A 17,002-nucleotide genomic window follows, 5' to 3' on the forward strand; every position below is an offset into this window, starting at 1 on the left:
TTAAACAAGTTCTGGTGAAGATAAAGAAATGAAAGGATAGTATTAAAGTGAACTGAAGTTAGAAGTATACAATTATGTTGCTTATCGATGGAGAACAGAATGGGTGACTGGTTTGATCAGTTCAAACTCTCATGCACTAATGTTTCAAGTCACATGCCTCAGATGTTTGATGCTTGCCTTTTACGATCTATCATTTTCAGTGTTTACATGCAGGGAGCTACATTTCCCAGCAATTTCCTGATACTTGCACTATTAAATTGAATCAATGAATACTTTTATAGAACTGCACCTGGAGAAAGTGTGACAGCGGGTCGGCTGGCAAGCATGCTGCAACCGTTTATTTTGGATAGGTTGGGTACTGAACTCAACAAGGCTTGTAGATATTTTTCTTGTTCGATGCTGCTGGAGGATTCCGAGGATGCAGGAGCTAAAAGAAAAATGAATCCCATTAATGAATGAATGATGAATTCATGAATAGTCTTTTTTAATAGATTTTAAAGTATAGAGTTCTTTAATAAATGAATTAATCTTTATTTTTTTCTCTCTGGTTCCCCTTTCTGTACAAAACTTGTGAGTATGCATTCTCCTTCATTCTGAGCATAAACAAAATGTTCTTTATACCAAGATAAAGATGTGGCATCTTCTCTCTTGCAGGAGAAAATCTGTCTTCTGATCAACAATTAATTAAACTGCTGCAAACAATACTGATTACTATCTTCTCATTTTGTTGTGCTTTCTTCTGATTTTCACATGTGGCCTGACTTATTGAAGAAGCATAACTAGAATAATTAGTCACTGATACACCTTGCGTTAATGCTGGTACAGCTAATACTTGGGCACAGAAGCTCAAGCAGATGTTTCTCAAATACTTCTGTTTAAATAAAATTCAAAACCATAGACACAAATATTACAATGGATTACGACTCCCTGAAATTTAAAAACACGCTCCTTAAAAGCAGCTATGTTTTAAAGATCATTGAAAGAAGAAGGCTGGAAAATGCATGTACATTATCTGGTAGCCCAGAAGAACAGCAGTTAAAGTCTCTGATTTAAGATTGCAGGGACCGCAGCAGGTTGAATACTATGACAGCGACATCTCAATAGGTTAATTGTTGATCTGCTTCAGTATCTGGCACCAAACTGGACTCCAACACAATAAGGGAGGTAAAAAACGGGCCACTCCAGCCCTCCTGCTAGCTAATTGATGGATATGAGAAGGTGATTGTGTGCCTCCTGTCAGCTGATTGATGAAGTAGAACTCCAGCAGTGAAGGAATTTGGGTTTCACTTGTCCATTCGATAAATCAGGTGGATGGTGTAATGCTTAAATGTGGATTAAAAATGATACAACTTATTTACAAGTATATAAATTGGACTTTCGGATCATTTATTTCTAAATTAAAAAAAACAGCTGTTAACTCTATATTTAAATTGAAGGATACGATTAAGAAAGGATGCTTAATTGCACCAGGTTAAGGTCGACTTTATTTTGCTTCTAAATGTTTCCATTCTATACAAATCAAATTAAAACTTGGATCTGAGTTACCTCCTGTTGTGAAGCAATGATTTTGTAGTGTGCTTTCGGGGTAAGAGGAGAAATTGCACTGATATACATTTTTAGAAGACATGGAAATCTCACCAACTGAGTGTGGATTCTGGGATTTGAAGAGTCCAACAACTCCCTTTCCATGGAATCCACCAGACCGCAGCAGAACAGCCTTTGTTTTGGAGTGTTTCCAGCATACAACTGGCAGCCTGTTGTGTCGATAACAACGCGCTACCTTCTGTAAACTGGCATCTTGTACTGACTGAGGTATTACCACAAGTCCAGGGTAGCTAAAACCGAAAAAAGGAAAGATGACTAAGTTAAGACAATATGTATCTCAACGGAACATTAATGAAAGACAACAACTACAGCTGGAAGGACATTGTTCACAAGATTTGTATTTTCCAATCAAGGATTGTTTACTGAACGGAGGCTGCACATAAAAATGCATGAATCTCATCAGAGAAAGGATTCTTAATTACCCTATCAGTGTCAGCTTGGTCTATTGGTAGCACTCTTGCCCTTGGCTCGGGCGAGAGGTGTCTCAGGTCTATCTATAGCTCACCTCTTTAGGCTGGGAAAGGAAAGCCCTGAGCAGGACCACAGCCAGAATTCCAAGCAGCCCTAACCCGCGGCACACACTGGCCCTCTCTTGCCCCTCGCCCAACTTGTCATCGGCGCCCACCCACTCTGCTCATGGCTACTCATCGGGGCGTCCTCACTTCTGATTTGAAGCGTATGGACGTCAGGCAAGCCAGTGGCTCAGCTGTCTTAAAAGGGACCAATCCTTTAGCTGAGTTTTACTCAGCCTCCTGCCCCCCACCCCCCCCTCAAAAGAATACTTTCACCCGCCACTCATGTCAGGGCTAGAGCTGATTGTCAGGGGTCAATTACCTTTTGCCTCCGTGTGGCAACATTTTACCCTACAAAACACTTAATATTCAACATCTCACAAGTAATTACTGTTAAGAGAAAAGAATGCGATAAGAATGTTCTTTGGAGTCAAAACATTGCTGATTTACTGCCCCGAATTTATAACGTTTCACTTTTTTAAGACAAATACCACTTTGTTAAACACTAGATGGCAGTATTCAATCATTCCGCTGGTTCCCATAATATCCCCTCCTACCCCACCCAAATTGTCAAACTTAAGCTGCACCAATTCTTAGAGTTGTCTTTCCACGGGTCCTCTGTGGTGTCACCCATGCTTCACAAACCTTTAAATATATGCGTTCGCAATATTCACATTATTAACCACATTGTATAAAAACAGTCACACCTAAACTCACTTTGACGATTTCAAAGGAAGCTAAGGAAATGTACAACTTAAAAAAGAAAAATCTATTTTTCCCCTCGCTTAGTTGTGTCTGTGCAATTCAAATGTTACAGACTGATCCATTAAAAAAAAGGCTTCAATTATCAAAGAAAAACTATAACTGGCTCCCTTCCCCAACACATTAGTATCAGTGGTTTGTTCCAATTGTAGCACATAGTTGGAATGGACTCCTAAATTCTGAATTCTACATGCTTGTGAAATGACTGCTTCTTGGGAGTTTTGACCAAGGAGGAAACAAACAATATGCAGTCCAAGGTCCAACACACGCCATCTAACTGCTGGGACTTAGATACAAGCGAAGCAGTGGCTCGAGATAGGTTCAAGGAACTGAAACCAATGAATTCCCTGGGAATACACTCCAGAGTACTTAGAGACAAAGGCAAGAGATGCATGAAGGAAAAGCTGTTGTTAACTTTATGGGATTCAACAACAACTTGGATTTATATAGTGCCCTCCACGCTGGACGGCGTCTCAGAGCGCTTTGGATTCAATGAACACAATTTGCATATGCAAATTTGATCCAGACCAGACGAATATTCCATCTTAGAACAAATCTTATTAGCGAACTCGCACTCCAAATTTATATTGCCACAACCATAAGGTCAACCATAAGAATTCTACAAGAGAATAGTTGAATTGCTCAATGCTTGAGCTGTACCAACTTAAAATAATAATCCTAACATTTGGTTTAATGCCTTTCACATCGGGAGGACATCTCAAAGCGCTTCACAGGATATACTGTAAAGTGCAGTGTATTGTGTGGGCAAGCTGGATAGAACAATTGGAACTAACAAAGCTTCAACAAAGCAAAGCAATATGCATTCCGACAAAAACTCAAGCACTCTTGATATTTAATGGCACGAGTCCAATCCTCCTGGAGCATTGGATATATGCTGTCAATTAAGAGGTAATGTGTGTGGTCAGCTGGATGATGTGATACATGCGGAAACCCATCACCACTCTTAAGAGATGCACATATGTATGCCACAAATACGTTGAAATTATCATTTGTCTGAAATGGAATGCACACTCTCTCCCTGGAGGGAACACACTGCTTATCGAATTTGAAAGTAATAAGTGCAGATTGCCAAGGAATGGGTACCCTAGATTGTGCACTATGGTATTTCTGCAGCTAAACTAGATAAAACAGCATAGTTTGCACTTGAGAGCATTGTCTGACAAGCTTCCACTGCCTGTCCAGCTAGGGTCACACTAGTTATTTGGGTTTGGGTTAAGAGGAGCTGAGTGTGAAGAATCCTGTCTCCCAGTGACAGGTCTGCCCATCAATTCCTGCTGATGAGCCAGGCTGGTTGGTCTGTCATCAGAGGTGCCCTGGAGTAAATACAATGATTTATTACATCATTGTTTTCTAACCGGTTACTCTTAAGATGTAAGAAGAATTTATAGCACAGAAACAGGCCACTTGGGCCAACTGTTCCGGTGCCGGTGTTTATAGTCTACACCAGCCTCCATCCACTCCTTACTCTCTCCCATATCTTTCTATTCTCCTCTCCATCATGAGGAAGTCTAGCTTCCTCTTGAATGCATCTCTACTAATTGATTTTTACTGTTTTAAATGGTACCATAGAGATGGTATAATTTTCCAAGCTGGACCGATTCTTACAAATACCACAAGCATTTGACCACCGCTTACTTTGAAAGCCTTTACTTTGAGAGAAACTGTTGAATTACAATTGTTTGGCATCATATTGGAGGTACAATTCTATTCAGTTTAGTACTCAACACAAGTTTAGTATTCAACTACACGTAATTTGCTTTTTATGTTACCTGGGGCTGTCTCACACAGACAGGCCAGTTGGCCTAGTGTAAACAATGTCTGGGAAAGCTTAGAAGGAGCTTTTTGTTGAATGTCAATGCCATCATTGGATCCAAAAGTAAGAAAAAAAAGTTCTCTCATCAGTGAAAAATTGTTCCAGAACAATCTTCTAACACTTGGTTGTGCACAAGTACCTACATCAATGATTTTGCTAAAGAAATACCACAGCAATCCTCAAAGGGTTTCCCATGAAGCAGTTATCCATTTATCACATCACAGTTTACATTGTAGCTTTGATAAACTAGCTCTCCATCTCTGAAACTCTCTATAAAATACCACTTGCTGTGGTCCCAATCTTGCACAAAAATAACTTGGAATCTTTGTTGGTAATATGCCAGCTGTCCAATTAACTTGAACAGTGTGACTCAAGTGAAGAAAAATTCACTGATTGCCAGAGACCAGTATTGCCTATGACATCGATAAACTATTCTTTAAATTTAGATCGCAGAATAGAAAGAAATCCACCAACCTTCTGCACAATAGATACATCCGATTGACAGCAGTTATCCTGAAGTGCTCAGTCTTTGACCGGGAGGAGCTGGCACTAATAGTTCCAAGACCAAGGCGCTGGTAGTCCCGGAAACAGGCTCTTTCTACTAACTGCTCCATGGTTGATTTTTCTGCAGCTTTCAAAGTGCTACTGGTGGGAAGTTCACCATCATCTGAAACTATTATATGCAATAGTACAGAGAACATTAGAACAACCAGGCATTCAATTGTTATCCTCATTGCATATACTGGTCAAATAAACTGACCAGGTGAGGAGATAATGCAATGCCAAAGGAGCTGGCAGATACCTTTTAGATTTTACGGATGAGTAAATATGGAAGTCCACACCCCAATTGTGCTCTAAGTGACCCACCCCCCCCGTTCATTATAGCGGGATTCTAGGGTATTGAGAATCCCTTCAGTTGCTAACTTAGGTTTCTTATTTCCAATTTGATTACTGCTTTCTTCTAATTAACTGCCTGCACACATTTCTTGGCTCTATATAATCACGATCAATTGTTAAATTAGACTACTGGCTGGCTTGTTGCTTGTAGAACTTTTAGGCATTTGTTTTGTTGCTAAATGGAGATGTCTCCAAATTTGCTTCAGATCTGGAAGAATAACATCTTTGCCAAACTTCGTGCTTGCTGAGAGATCGCTTAAGGATGTAAATGCAGCCGAATTCCTCTTCTGTCCAAACTGACTGGGCTCACTCCAAAGAAGAAGCACTTACATAAATAAAGCTCCCAACTCAATTAGCCATGCAGCGTAATTGGTGACTTGGTAAACAACATTTTTGTTTGATTTATCTTTCATCTTTGAAATTTTGCTTTTTACAGGATGGAATGGATGTTCTTTATCCTTCTCATAAGCATTCCCTTAAGAGAATGTCCTATCTACCTTTCTCCAGAAGCACTGCTACCTGCTTAGGTGAAATTTAAATTTGCTACATCTAAAGATTCAGTTTTGTAATGCACTCGAAATCATTATTATAAAAACAAGGTCAAATTATTTTCCTTCTCGATAATAAAAAGGGTAACAAGTGAAGTTTAAGCAAAACAAAGCTTAGTAATAATGACAATCTCTCGATTTGTCCCATTTCTTAAAAAACAAATTAGGGATGATAGAAAAAAAGACTTATGTGAAGTATCAAATAAAATGCAGTTACAGTTTCTTCCTGACCCACAATTGTTGGAGGTACAACAACAAATTACATTTGTATAGCGCCTTTCATGTCAAGAGGACGTCCTAAAAGGTACACCTAAAAGAGTTGGAGTACACATTTAGAAATGTAAAAAATTTTTTCCTTGGTTGATATTGCCTCTTGAAGTCTGTTATCAAATGTAGCAATGCATTTGATAAGACTAAGGTGTTATACTTTAAGTGACATAAAAAGCAATTTATCCCATTTCATTAAAGGTTTTCTTAGAATCTGGGAAAATGGCCATAGCCAGAAGTCAATTCTGTTCGCTTCATCTTTCGTATTAACATTATCTGATGTGTACCTCCTATTCAGGGCATTGACCTGATCATTGATCCAGGATGGGTTCTAATGAAATTAACATTCTTTTTGCATTTTGGGAGGGGGAAAGAGGGCGAAGTAGCATTATCTGATTAAATTTTATTGTATCAGGAAGTTGTTTTTGGCATGCAAACCAATTGAAGGTTTCCGATGAATTGGGCCCAAGGCGGAGAAATTATATCTTATAACATTTTGTGGTTAGACCATTTAACCTAGTAGATTTGTTTTCTGGCAGAGATCAAACTGTCTTTTCCAACTCTTTTAAAACTGAAAATACTTTTCAAAACCTTAGGTATTTTTAGGTACATTAAAATATGGTTCTTTTTCATTTGCTTCTCCAGGGAATCATTCAATTCTAAAACTGTCCTAAAGCATCTTCCACTTTTGTATCACATAAGGCTCAGGTTTTGGTTTCTATGAACTGAAATCCAAGTATCATACGTGTGACCGAACGTGAATGTGCAATTAATTTTATTGAAATTAGATGTTCTTAGGAGCTGCAACCAATCTATATTAATATTTTATATTAGTCAAGAATACCATGAGAAACTCCCTTTATAAACAGAGAACCTTTGCCTGTCAGGGGGAAAGGGGTAACTGGAAGAACACATCATGCAGGATGGTCCAGAGTGCCTTCTGGTTGGGAGTTATGGAGACAATTACTTAAGAGCAGATCATGCATCTGCCTCTTTGGTTTTAGCTATTGGATGCAGAAAGCATAATGGCATTACAAAACTAAAGGCATGGGGATTACTTGCGTGTAAATATAAAAGTGACGTGATCTTGCATTACTTATTGAACACCACCTAGAGTTTTATATAAACTGAATGATTGAATATGCCTCTATCTTACCGGAGATTTCATCTTCTTCATTCTGATTCCAACCGGTTCGATTTGTTCTTTCATCCACTGTCATTAGACTTAGTTTCTTCTTCACAGAATACTGACGGCCTATAGTCATTTTTCCAGCCTTCTTTGCACTTTTCACAATCGTCTTCGAGAAGGTGCTGAAAATCAATTTAACACAGTGTTAGCAGCAAAATCTGAACTTAAATAAAAAACTTGAACAAGGCAACTTTTGTGCATGTTTTATGCACGCGTTCACACTTACAGGAAAGAAGTATTTTTTTCCTTTTGCTTAGGCAAAATTATCTGTGGTGCATTCTGGCCTGCAGCAAAGGCAAAAATGCTGAAGAATGACTGAGGATATCGAAACTTTGCGATGTGCTTCTTGAAGACTTCCACCATTTCAGAGTTCACTTCTTCATCAAAAGCTACTTTAATTAACTGCAAAGGTAAGACAGAATCATTTACTGCTTTTTGTTTTTATTGTTGAGCATGTGAGAGTTGCTATGTCTGATGAAGGCTATTTATCACTAACGTTTCTCACCAATTAGATAAATCTTCAAAAATGTTTTCAATTTTATCAGTGATTTCTTCATACAAGATTTAGAACTTAGATTTAGACTAATAAAAAAAATCAAGGGATTGATCTGGGTGCTTTCTTTATGAAATACCTGCAGGTAGCTCGTTTAACAATACTTGGACAACAACATGAAGTACAACTGCATGATCAGAGCTGTCACACTTACGAAAACAGTTTTCCCCATTGTTCACTCATTGGCATATGTGATTTTAGTGACCAGTCACTTTTTTCACACCACTGTCATGGAATAAAAAAAAACTGACTGCAGTTTTCAAGTTGTGAGGTGGATGAAAGTAGAAGGGAGATATTAGAAAAACTATTTAAGCAAAACCAGAATCGCTACCCAGTGTGAAGGGCGCTATCTAAATGCAATTTGGTGGTGGTGTAGGAAAGCACCACTTTGATGATGAACTGCTAACAATTTATATTGTTAAACACAGCAACAGTTTACTACTGAACTATTCAAACAGATTAGTTTAATAACAAAAATCATATGAACCAAGTTTCAAAAGCTTTAATGTATTACTTAATGTGCAAATAAAGCATACCTGAAAGGTAGCTGATCGAATTTGTAGTCCTTCTTGCATGTTCTGATGGAGCTGGTTTTGAATGCTGATCTTTTTCTCCTTTGTCATAGAGGCAATAGGAAAACTTCGAACCACCATCTGTTCACCCACTACGCAGAATTCATAAAGGAAAACATTAACCTTAAATGCTCAAACAAACACCTTGGGGCATAGGAACAGCAACAATCCATTCATCCCATCAAGCCTGTTCCACCAGTTTATTACCATTTGATACATCTTTTAAACCCAACACCTCACTCTTTCACATTATCCTTTAAAATATCTGCAATCCAAACATCTATTGTCTCTTAAACACTCCTATTAATTCTGTCTCTAATTTTCTGGGGCAGGACATTCCACATCTTAACCCCCATCACCCCCCCAGGAATTAATCTAGTGAAATGGCACTCGAGACCCTAAGACTAATAAGAAACTGGCTTGATGTTAAATTTTCCGTTTCAATATATGCATATTTTAATACTTCTTTAAAGCAGTGTAAAAAAAAACAATGTAGTAGTGTTTCTTAATCCTTTACATTGCTCTAAAATGAAATTATCCCTGGTGTTGTAAATATGCTGTATTTTGTTGCTACAATAATTGTGTTACATCTCAGGTATATATTTCTTTACCGTGTGGAAATGTAACTTGAGGCATCATAAGAACATATAGACTATGTTAACATATCCATAAGCATGGATCATGAAAAGGCCATTTGGCACATCAAGCTTACTTGCTCTCTTTAATACTAACCCAAGTAATAATTCCCTGAAGTACAAACTTAAACAAGCAAAAGCTTTAAAGTGGTCTTTCAATCCACCATTTGAATCTCCCAAGACCACTCTCCTTTTCCTGCCCCTTATTGACATAATTATGTACAGTGGCGCATTGATCAGTCTGAACCTATCCATATATTCTGAAAGTTTGAAAAATTGAGTAATTTTATAATTTTAGACTGCCACTGAAACTAATATTGTTAAAATGTTAATTGGAGGTTGGAGTACTATATTTTTATATTACAATCTGTATTTATAAATCTGGTTACAACTATGAAAATGTGGATGACTCAAGGTTCACAAAAGGCTAATGTAAGCAGCATTGCCAGCTCACTTGCTGTGAGATGACGAAACATAATTGAACGTGACATTAAAAATATATAACCATTAACCTCTAATAAATGGCTTGCGTTTTATCAATGTCACTTTAAATTATTTATTATATCCCAATTGTTCACCTATTCATACAGATTTTCAAAACAACTCTGTGACCAATTGGAGAGAATCCCTTATGAAGTATGGTGAAAGTTTCTCTGAAAAAGCAATTGTTTTTAAAAAAAACATAGTTGGATGGAAATGCAGTATTGTATAATAAATTCCTCACTGCTTAATTAATTACATATGTTGAATTCCTAAAGCTAGAACTGGAAAGAATTTCGAACAATTTTGTTCTTACCCAAGGGATCATGTGGTGTGCCCTTGAAAACAATTCTGTGTGTCGTGAGAAACAAGGCCCCCTCTGCAGGTAGGATGTGTGGTCCTCCTAACGTTCCTCCGGTGGCCTCCTCACGGCCATCTGGGTCCAGGACCACACGAAGTCCCTCACCAACAAACTCTTCACCCGGTAGTAAAGCTGGCCGTAGAATCTTGGGCTATAAAAGTATTTAAAACATTGCAATGACTGTGTAAATAGCATAACACAAGAGATCAGATCCTTCCTGTTGGTTGAAGCAATAAGAAAATATGTATTTTGTTGGGGGACATGGCGACAATTTAAAATTGTTTATTGAACCCCAAAGTACGAATCTAAATGTGAATTTTTTTTCACATGGAAGAATTAAAGCGTATTCAACCAACAAGAACAATTTCATACTCTTAATGAATGCAGGAAAGGTTCACCCTTTTAAACAGGAAGTTTGATGCAAATTGTAGTTACCTACTCAGCAGTCCTTGCCTGAAGGTCTTCGGCACCAGGTGGCCTCGCCAACTCTGCCACAGTGCACCACACACAGGAGGTGAGAACCCCACAGTCTTCCACACAACCTGGTTGGGTTATGCAGCTCTAGCTACTTTAAGGTCCAAGGAGCAGCTGGTTAGCAATTCCAGGTCCCTCCTGTTTGGGGCAATATTCAGCCCAGTCACAGAGTGGTGAACTGACCCTTCTAGACTTTATTTCAAAGTTTTTTTTCTTCTTCTGGATCAGACCATCAAGTCTGATTACCTAAGTCAACCATTTCGCCATTATTTGAACTGTTATTTCTGTTATTTTTTCAACCTTTAAATCTTTTAAAGTAAATTGAAAACCATTTTTTACCTTATATCATTTTCTACAATACTTTGTCAGAACTGTACTCTTTAGAGTTTGTTTCCATTTTAATCATTTTCGCACATCCCCACATTTTACCTTCTATTCAACATTTATTTCTCTCCCCAGCAGTTTCATGCTTATTAGGGACCATCTGTCTCTTAAATTCTGCATCACCTATTGTTTATTCTTTACTGACTGGCCACTGCTCATGACCAATTTCTGCTTTTATTCCTATTTTTCTGCAATATCAGCTCATTAGTTTGGTCTCCCAGCTTTTCCTAGGTGTACGCAGGCATGCTCTCTCAATGCTCTACTACAGTTTCAGCTGTGATCAGTATTACAGACAAGCATTAGAACTATTATATCACCAATTTTCCACTGTATAAAATCGATTTTGTTTCAAATTATCTTCCCCTTTGGCATATATCTCTCTGCTCCTGGTCCTCAGCCTCCTTTTGCTGGTATGTGGAACTACAGGTTAGAATGCCCCCCACCCCTCCTACCTCATCCAAGTAGCCAATGTTCATGTACGAGGCTTGTCATTGAATGTCAGCCGGCTACTTGACTACAGAGACCTTCACAGCCCAACTCTCCCTCCCTGCGCGTATACTGCCGGGAGAGAGTGCTGATTTTACCTTCCCTCACCTTGGGAAAACTGGGGCCAAATTACTCCCCCCTCCCATTCAGCCCAGCCCCAGTTAAGACCAGCAAACTCAGTGCAGATCAGGATTTGAACCAATCTGGTTCACAAGCTGTAGCTCTAACCCTTCAAAGTTACCCACAGCCTTTACAAAACCTTTTTAATTTTAAAATGCATGCCTAAAGTAGGGGTTTAGGAGAGATGGTAAGTTTGATTTTCCTAGAGAAGAAGAACATCTCATGATGTATTTTGCTAGTTATTGGCACAAATGGTTTAGAAGAAATTGGATTATTTTCAAGTAATTACCTACTTTTCTCCTGCTGAAACCGTGAAATCCAGCACAAAAACAGACCCAAATTCCTTTTCCCTTAATATCCTTCAAAAGTTGAATAATAAAGTTGAAGATTGGGTGCAATAACACAGATCTTCACATTGCACTGAGGTATGAACTCTGTCAAATTAAAATACGGTTTCTTATAAGCTGTTCACGAGTCTTGTGGTTTTATTGTGAAATCATTCACACTTCCTTGGTTTCTTCCGGTTAATTTAACCAATGAGTGATGGTCTCTGGTTTGTATCTGGTGAGGTTAGCTGCCAGGTCTTCAGAAGCAAGAGGAGTTTCACCACATACTGGAGACTTTCAGGGATTTCACATGTCCATTTATTTGTCATGACTTCATTTTTTCATTTTGTTGCATTAAAACCCAATAAGAACATCGGTTTGAAATTGTGAGCATGTTTTTCCAACAGATTTTCCAACAGAAGCCAATAAAGCATTTTGAGAATCTGTTTTCCACTGCAAGTGCCTATTAAGTCATTGTACTGAGCCTTTGAAATAAAGGCTTCATAAAGCTGTCGTTCTCTATATGTATATATATATATATACACACACAGTCAATTCACTTTACAGAATATTCTGTGACATCCTTTGAGACGTCTAGAAGACGTAAAAAGCGCTATATCAAATGCAAGGATTATTATTATATATATTTCACTGGGTTTGATGCATTTTCTTCATCAGTTGTCAGGGCTGCACCTATTTTCAGATATTTCCAGTTTGGCTTATCCATTGTTTTATCATTACACAAAAGATAATTAACAGCTGGAATTTGTTTCTAGGAAGGATGGCTAAAGCCGTGGGATTTCATCCTGAGAAAGGACAGTCCTACTATCATCAAAGTTAGTTCAGACGATAGCCACCAGGGTAACTTCCATTACCTGTTGGGTTACCTCGAGTCTTCCTGTGTCATACGATGAGCACAGTGTGCCTTTTGCCAATACCAAAATTAGGCGTTGAAACTTCTTAAAATTGAACTTGGTAAATCATTGCGTTCCGGGGCCAGCCGCATAGATCCTTTGGACTGAGTGTTTAATTGGTTTTAAATGAATGCAAAAGCAAAGTGATGTGTTTTCTTGGGATGAGAATAATATGCAATACCCATAAGGTAAAGGAAATACCAAATGGCTCAGCCAACATCTGGTCCAGCTGTTCCCTCATGTACTGTTGTTTCCGTTGAGGTGGTTAGTATGGCTGCAGCTTGATTGGAGTCACCATACTTTTATCTATCCTGTTGGATGACAGTGGTTTACTATGAACGGTCAGCACAAACTTGAGATCATCGAACTATTTGTTCATTCAACAGAATTATTTTTTGAACCTTCCTGCTTCAACTCATATAAGGTCTATATCCATTCATGTTCACAAATATCTGTGGCCGATTCCCTAGATAGAGGCTTTTAATCAGGCTTTTAATCATGCAGTTTGGGACATATTTTACGAATTCATGTACTCAAGGTCCTTTCTCAGGATGTTTGTTTCTTAAAAAATTCTCACATACACTAGAGCATACCCAGGATCCCATTTTTCATTTCAAATTTGTTTTGAGCGTTGATATGTACACCAATCACATTGAGAGAATTGAATCTCAGTAACACTTTCTGATTAAAATAGCATAATATCTGGATAATTTGTCCTCATGAATCTCAGATTTATGCAATTATCCCTTAGGGACAACTCACAATGGTGTAAACCAGATAATCTCGAGATAATTTCTGTAAACTTTCCTGCAAATTTGAGATTCCCTAAAAATACTGATGGATACAGGCATTATGCACTCCAATATTCATACTTATTTTACAGGGCATTTATTTTTTATGACTTAGATAACCCATTGATGTAAAGCTAGGCTTTCTGTGATGTGGCGAGTGCTTATTCAAAATGTTAATGAATTATTTTCAATAGGAGGCCATGTGGTCCAAAGCAACAGTCTGCACTTATCTAGTGCCTTCCACAGGGAGAATGTCTAAAAATGCATTACAAAATTTGAGTGGGTGCCTGATCAGTGAGGAACATAGGAGGGTCAAGGGGGAAGATGGCCAAAAAGACAATTAAAAATGGATTCTTAGTGGATTTTTAAAGCTGTGAGAAAGGAGGTAAGGCTTTGGAAAGAGAGTTCCAGAGAACAGTGGCAAAGTGGCTGAAAGCTTGCCTGCCAATGATTGGGCAGGGACATCAAGCATTCAGAGTTAGTGGAGTGAGCGGTTGGTGAATTAGTGTCACAGAAAATCGCTGAGATAGGGGTGGTGTAAGGTGACAAAGGTATCTGAAAGTAACTACATCATTCTTAAAGTTGATCTGCTGGGGAGCAGGAAGCCAGTGGAGCCTAGCGAGAATAGGAGTGATGCCTACAATATAGCAACACTCAAGGCATCCTCAAAATACACATACGTGTTCACAGTTTTCTTTCACCTGTTTCTATATTGCCTGCCACCACCTTTTTGTAAGCTTATGGTATTTCACTGGTTGCGTGCTGAATCATTCTGTGTAATTCTACGAATACCTCCTAGAATTCAACTCAAATTGAACTGGTTGCTGCTAATCTCTCACTAATCTTTTTGTAACCACAAAGCACGTATTGGACCGTGACAATTCACGTACTTTCCTTTTTACTGGAATTCGGATCCTTTTGAAAAACATTAACTAATTGCTTCTCTTTACTGAATTAAATTTACAAGGATAATGATGAATAATTTATTATTCTTAAGAGTGCCTGGAGGGCACTAATTCTGGCATCTGACTTTTGCACACAGTCTGGTAAATTCTTTGACACTACCTGCTTGAAGGGCGTCATAAATGCGAGCAGTTGTTGTAAATTCTATTTCACATATAGTTGCTTTCCCATTCTTGATCCAATCATTGAACAGACAAATATATACTGAAAAGCTCTGGTTTACTGATGCTCAGTTCATGAACTTAGTCTTCTCTTCATGTTCTTCAATTAATCATTTTTACTAATCGATTTACTTCTATTTGCCTCTAATAGTTTTTAGTATCAGGATTGGTCCCAAACATCCATTATATTCTTCATTTTCTCTCCCACCTGAGGTGAGAATTAATGGTCCTTATTTCTTCAGGAATATTCCGTTGAACATGTTGGCAGGTTTTTGAAATTAGTTACAATGGCTCCATGTATACTTGATAAAAACTTAATCAAGAAATATATTCATCACACACCGGGATCTAGCAAATTTTGGCTTAATTTTCAGCAATCTCAGCTCCAAGCTTTCTTTGGCTTTCTTTTGAGCTTTTGAAAGTTGACCTCACTTCCATCACGTTTTCTCACAATTTCCTGCTTCTGACTTCATTGGACTTGAGTTTACTCTGGCTTTGAAAACCACTCATGTTCCAGCTGAATTTTAAGTCCTCAGGTTTAAAAAAAACGGCGATTGGTATATAAGGTCCGCAGTAGCAGGTTTATGCAAAGTAAAATAATTCGGAAGGAAGAGAAACAAATGGTCTTCAAGAAATCTATTTGACTAGATCTTCTCCTCTGGAAATCATCTTCATTTTCAATTCTGGATCATCATCAACCATGCCTCGATTACAAAAGAACGTTCTGACCTTCCAGTAACAGAGAAATCCTTGGCTTCTTGAAATTCATGGACTTATTTTTAATGATTCAGCAATGGATAATTGTGCACTTGTTCACATCGATTTCCAGGTGACACTTTTTAACTCAAATGCTTTAAGGCACAAGGCTTCTTTGGCATCAAATATTCTATTGGTAGCCATACACTGATGATTGCTGTCATATGGTCTTCCAGGCAATCTGGTTGAATATTCAACCAGATTACTGATTATTTGGGAAACTAATGAACAGATTCTTGACATGCTTGGGTACCTCTTTTTCTGTTTTAATGCTACCTGGTACTTTTATAGTTCACCATTTTTCTTTACTCATTAAGCCCTTTCCTGCTCTGAATTTCTTCACAATGCTGATCAGTACCGAGAATGAGAAACCTTGACTATAGATTGACAGACTAACGAGCAGATATGGTTAGACTTTTTGAATAAAACCCACTGACCAGTTTCCCCCCTTCTTTCTCTTCCACAGATTAGTTAGCAATGTTTGGTCTGAAAAAGTCCATCTGATCCAACTAGAAAAGCCCAAGATTGTCATGTTAGATTGGGATTGAAATTCAATATAGTAGAGGACGATTTATCCACACCTGAATTATCTATGTGTCTGTTTGTCTGCATGGGCCTTTCCAGTGGTAGTTGTAACTGCAGTCATAAATGCTAGCAGAAAAAAAATGTTGAGTGCATACCTAAAGCTGTGCAAAGCTGCAAAGGACTCCCATCTCGAGAGTCTCTTGACCATGCACGTGCACACAACTTCAGCAACAGGATTTCCCCTGACTGCGTAAATATCAGTCACCCAAAAGTCTTATGTGAAAATTTAATAAGAGATAAAGGGAAAAAAATATGTGAATGAGGGAGAAACTCAGAGAAAGAGTGGCAGAGAGAGATGGGGGATGTGGGTGGGCAGAGAACAAGAGAGAGGCAGAGTAATAGATGCAGAGAGTGAAGAGTTGGAACTGTTGATGGAACAATTTATTAAGCATCACTGAGGCCAATTTGTATTTTGCATGATGGCCAATTACTTGCTTATTTGCAAAGGAGTCAGTCCCAGTTAGTGCAGATAATGGGTTCTCTTCTGTACTGCTAATTAGAGGATGAATACTCCAGGCCATCCTGTTGAAATTAGAATCATCCCTGATTAAATATATTTTATTAAAGAAAAATAAGGTAAATTTGAGACTCTATCCTGCATCGGTTGTAGTTATCTGTATCTTTTATTTTTATTTCTCACTTTTGCTTTCGCTTTTCTTTGCCTTATGCTTCTGTCATTCTGCCACCAATGTGTTTACCACCTTCTTTAGTTTATACGTTTCCACATACCAGATTACACAAATAAATTCTGCTGTTCTAGATGTAGCACAATGTTCCACAGCTGAGCAATTATATCTGTGCTCAGGAGTATCAATATTTTTCTAAAA

The 17,002-nt window shown here is 38.2% G+C and overlaps 1 protein-coding gene across 2 annotated transcripts in view; it reads right to left on the reverse strand.

The window, feature by feature from the left end:
- sbf2 (SET binding factor 2) overlaps nucleotides 1-17,002 on the reverse strand; it is a 160,566-nt gene that overhangs the window by 16,185 nt on the left and 127,379 nt on the right. For both annotated transcript variants that reach the window (XM_042341627.1, XM_042341626.1), the window contains exons 22-28: nucleotides 10,171-10,366; nucleotides 8,704-8,831; nucleotides 7,841-8,016; nucleotides 7,582-7,736; nucleotides 5,188-5,386; nucleotides 1,639-1,835; nucleotides 290-427 (exon numbers count right to left, since the gene is read on the reverse strand). In XM_042341627.1, coding sequence (XP_042197561.1) covers nucleotides 290-427; nucleotides 1,639-1,835; nucleotides 5,188-5,386; nucleotides 7,582-7,736; nucleotides 7,841-8,016; nucleotides 8,704-8,831; nucleotides 10,171-10,366 — 1,189 coding nt within the window. The remainder of the gene's footprint in view (nucleotides 1-289; nucleotides 428-1,638; nucleotides 1,836-5,187; nucleotides 5,387-7,581; nucleotides 7,737-7,840; nucleotides 8,017-8,703; nucleotides 8,832-10,170; nucleotides 10,367-17,002) is intronic.

The sequence above is a fragment of the Callorhinchus milii genome, unplaced genomic scaffold (assembly GCF_018977255.1).
Source record: "Callorhinchus milii isolate IMCB2004 unplaced genomic scaffold, IMCB_Cmil_1.0 Scaffold17, whole genome shotgun sequence".
NCBI lineage: Eukaryota > Metazoa > Chordata > Chondrichthyes > Chimaeriformes > Callorhinchidae > Callorhinchus > Callorhinchus milii.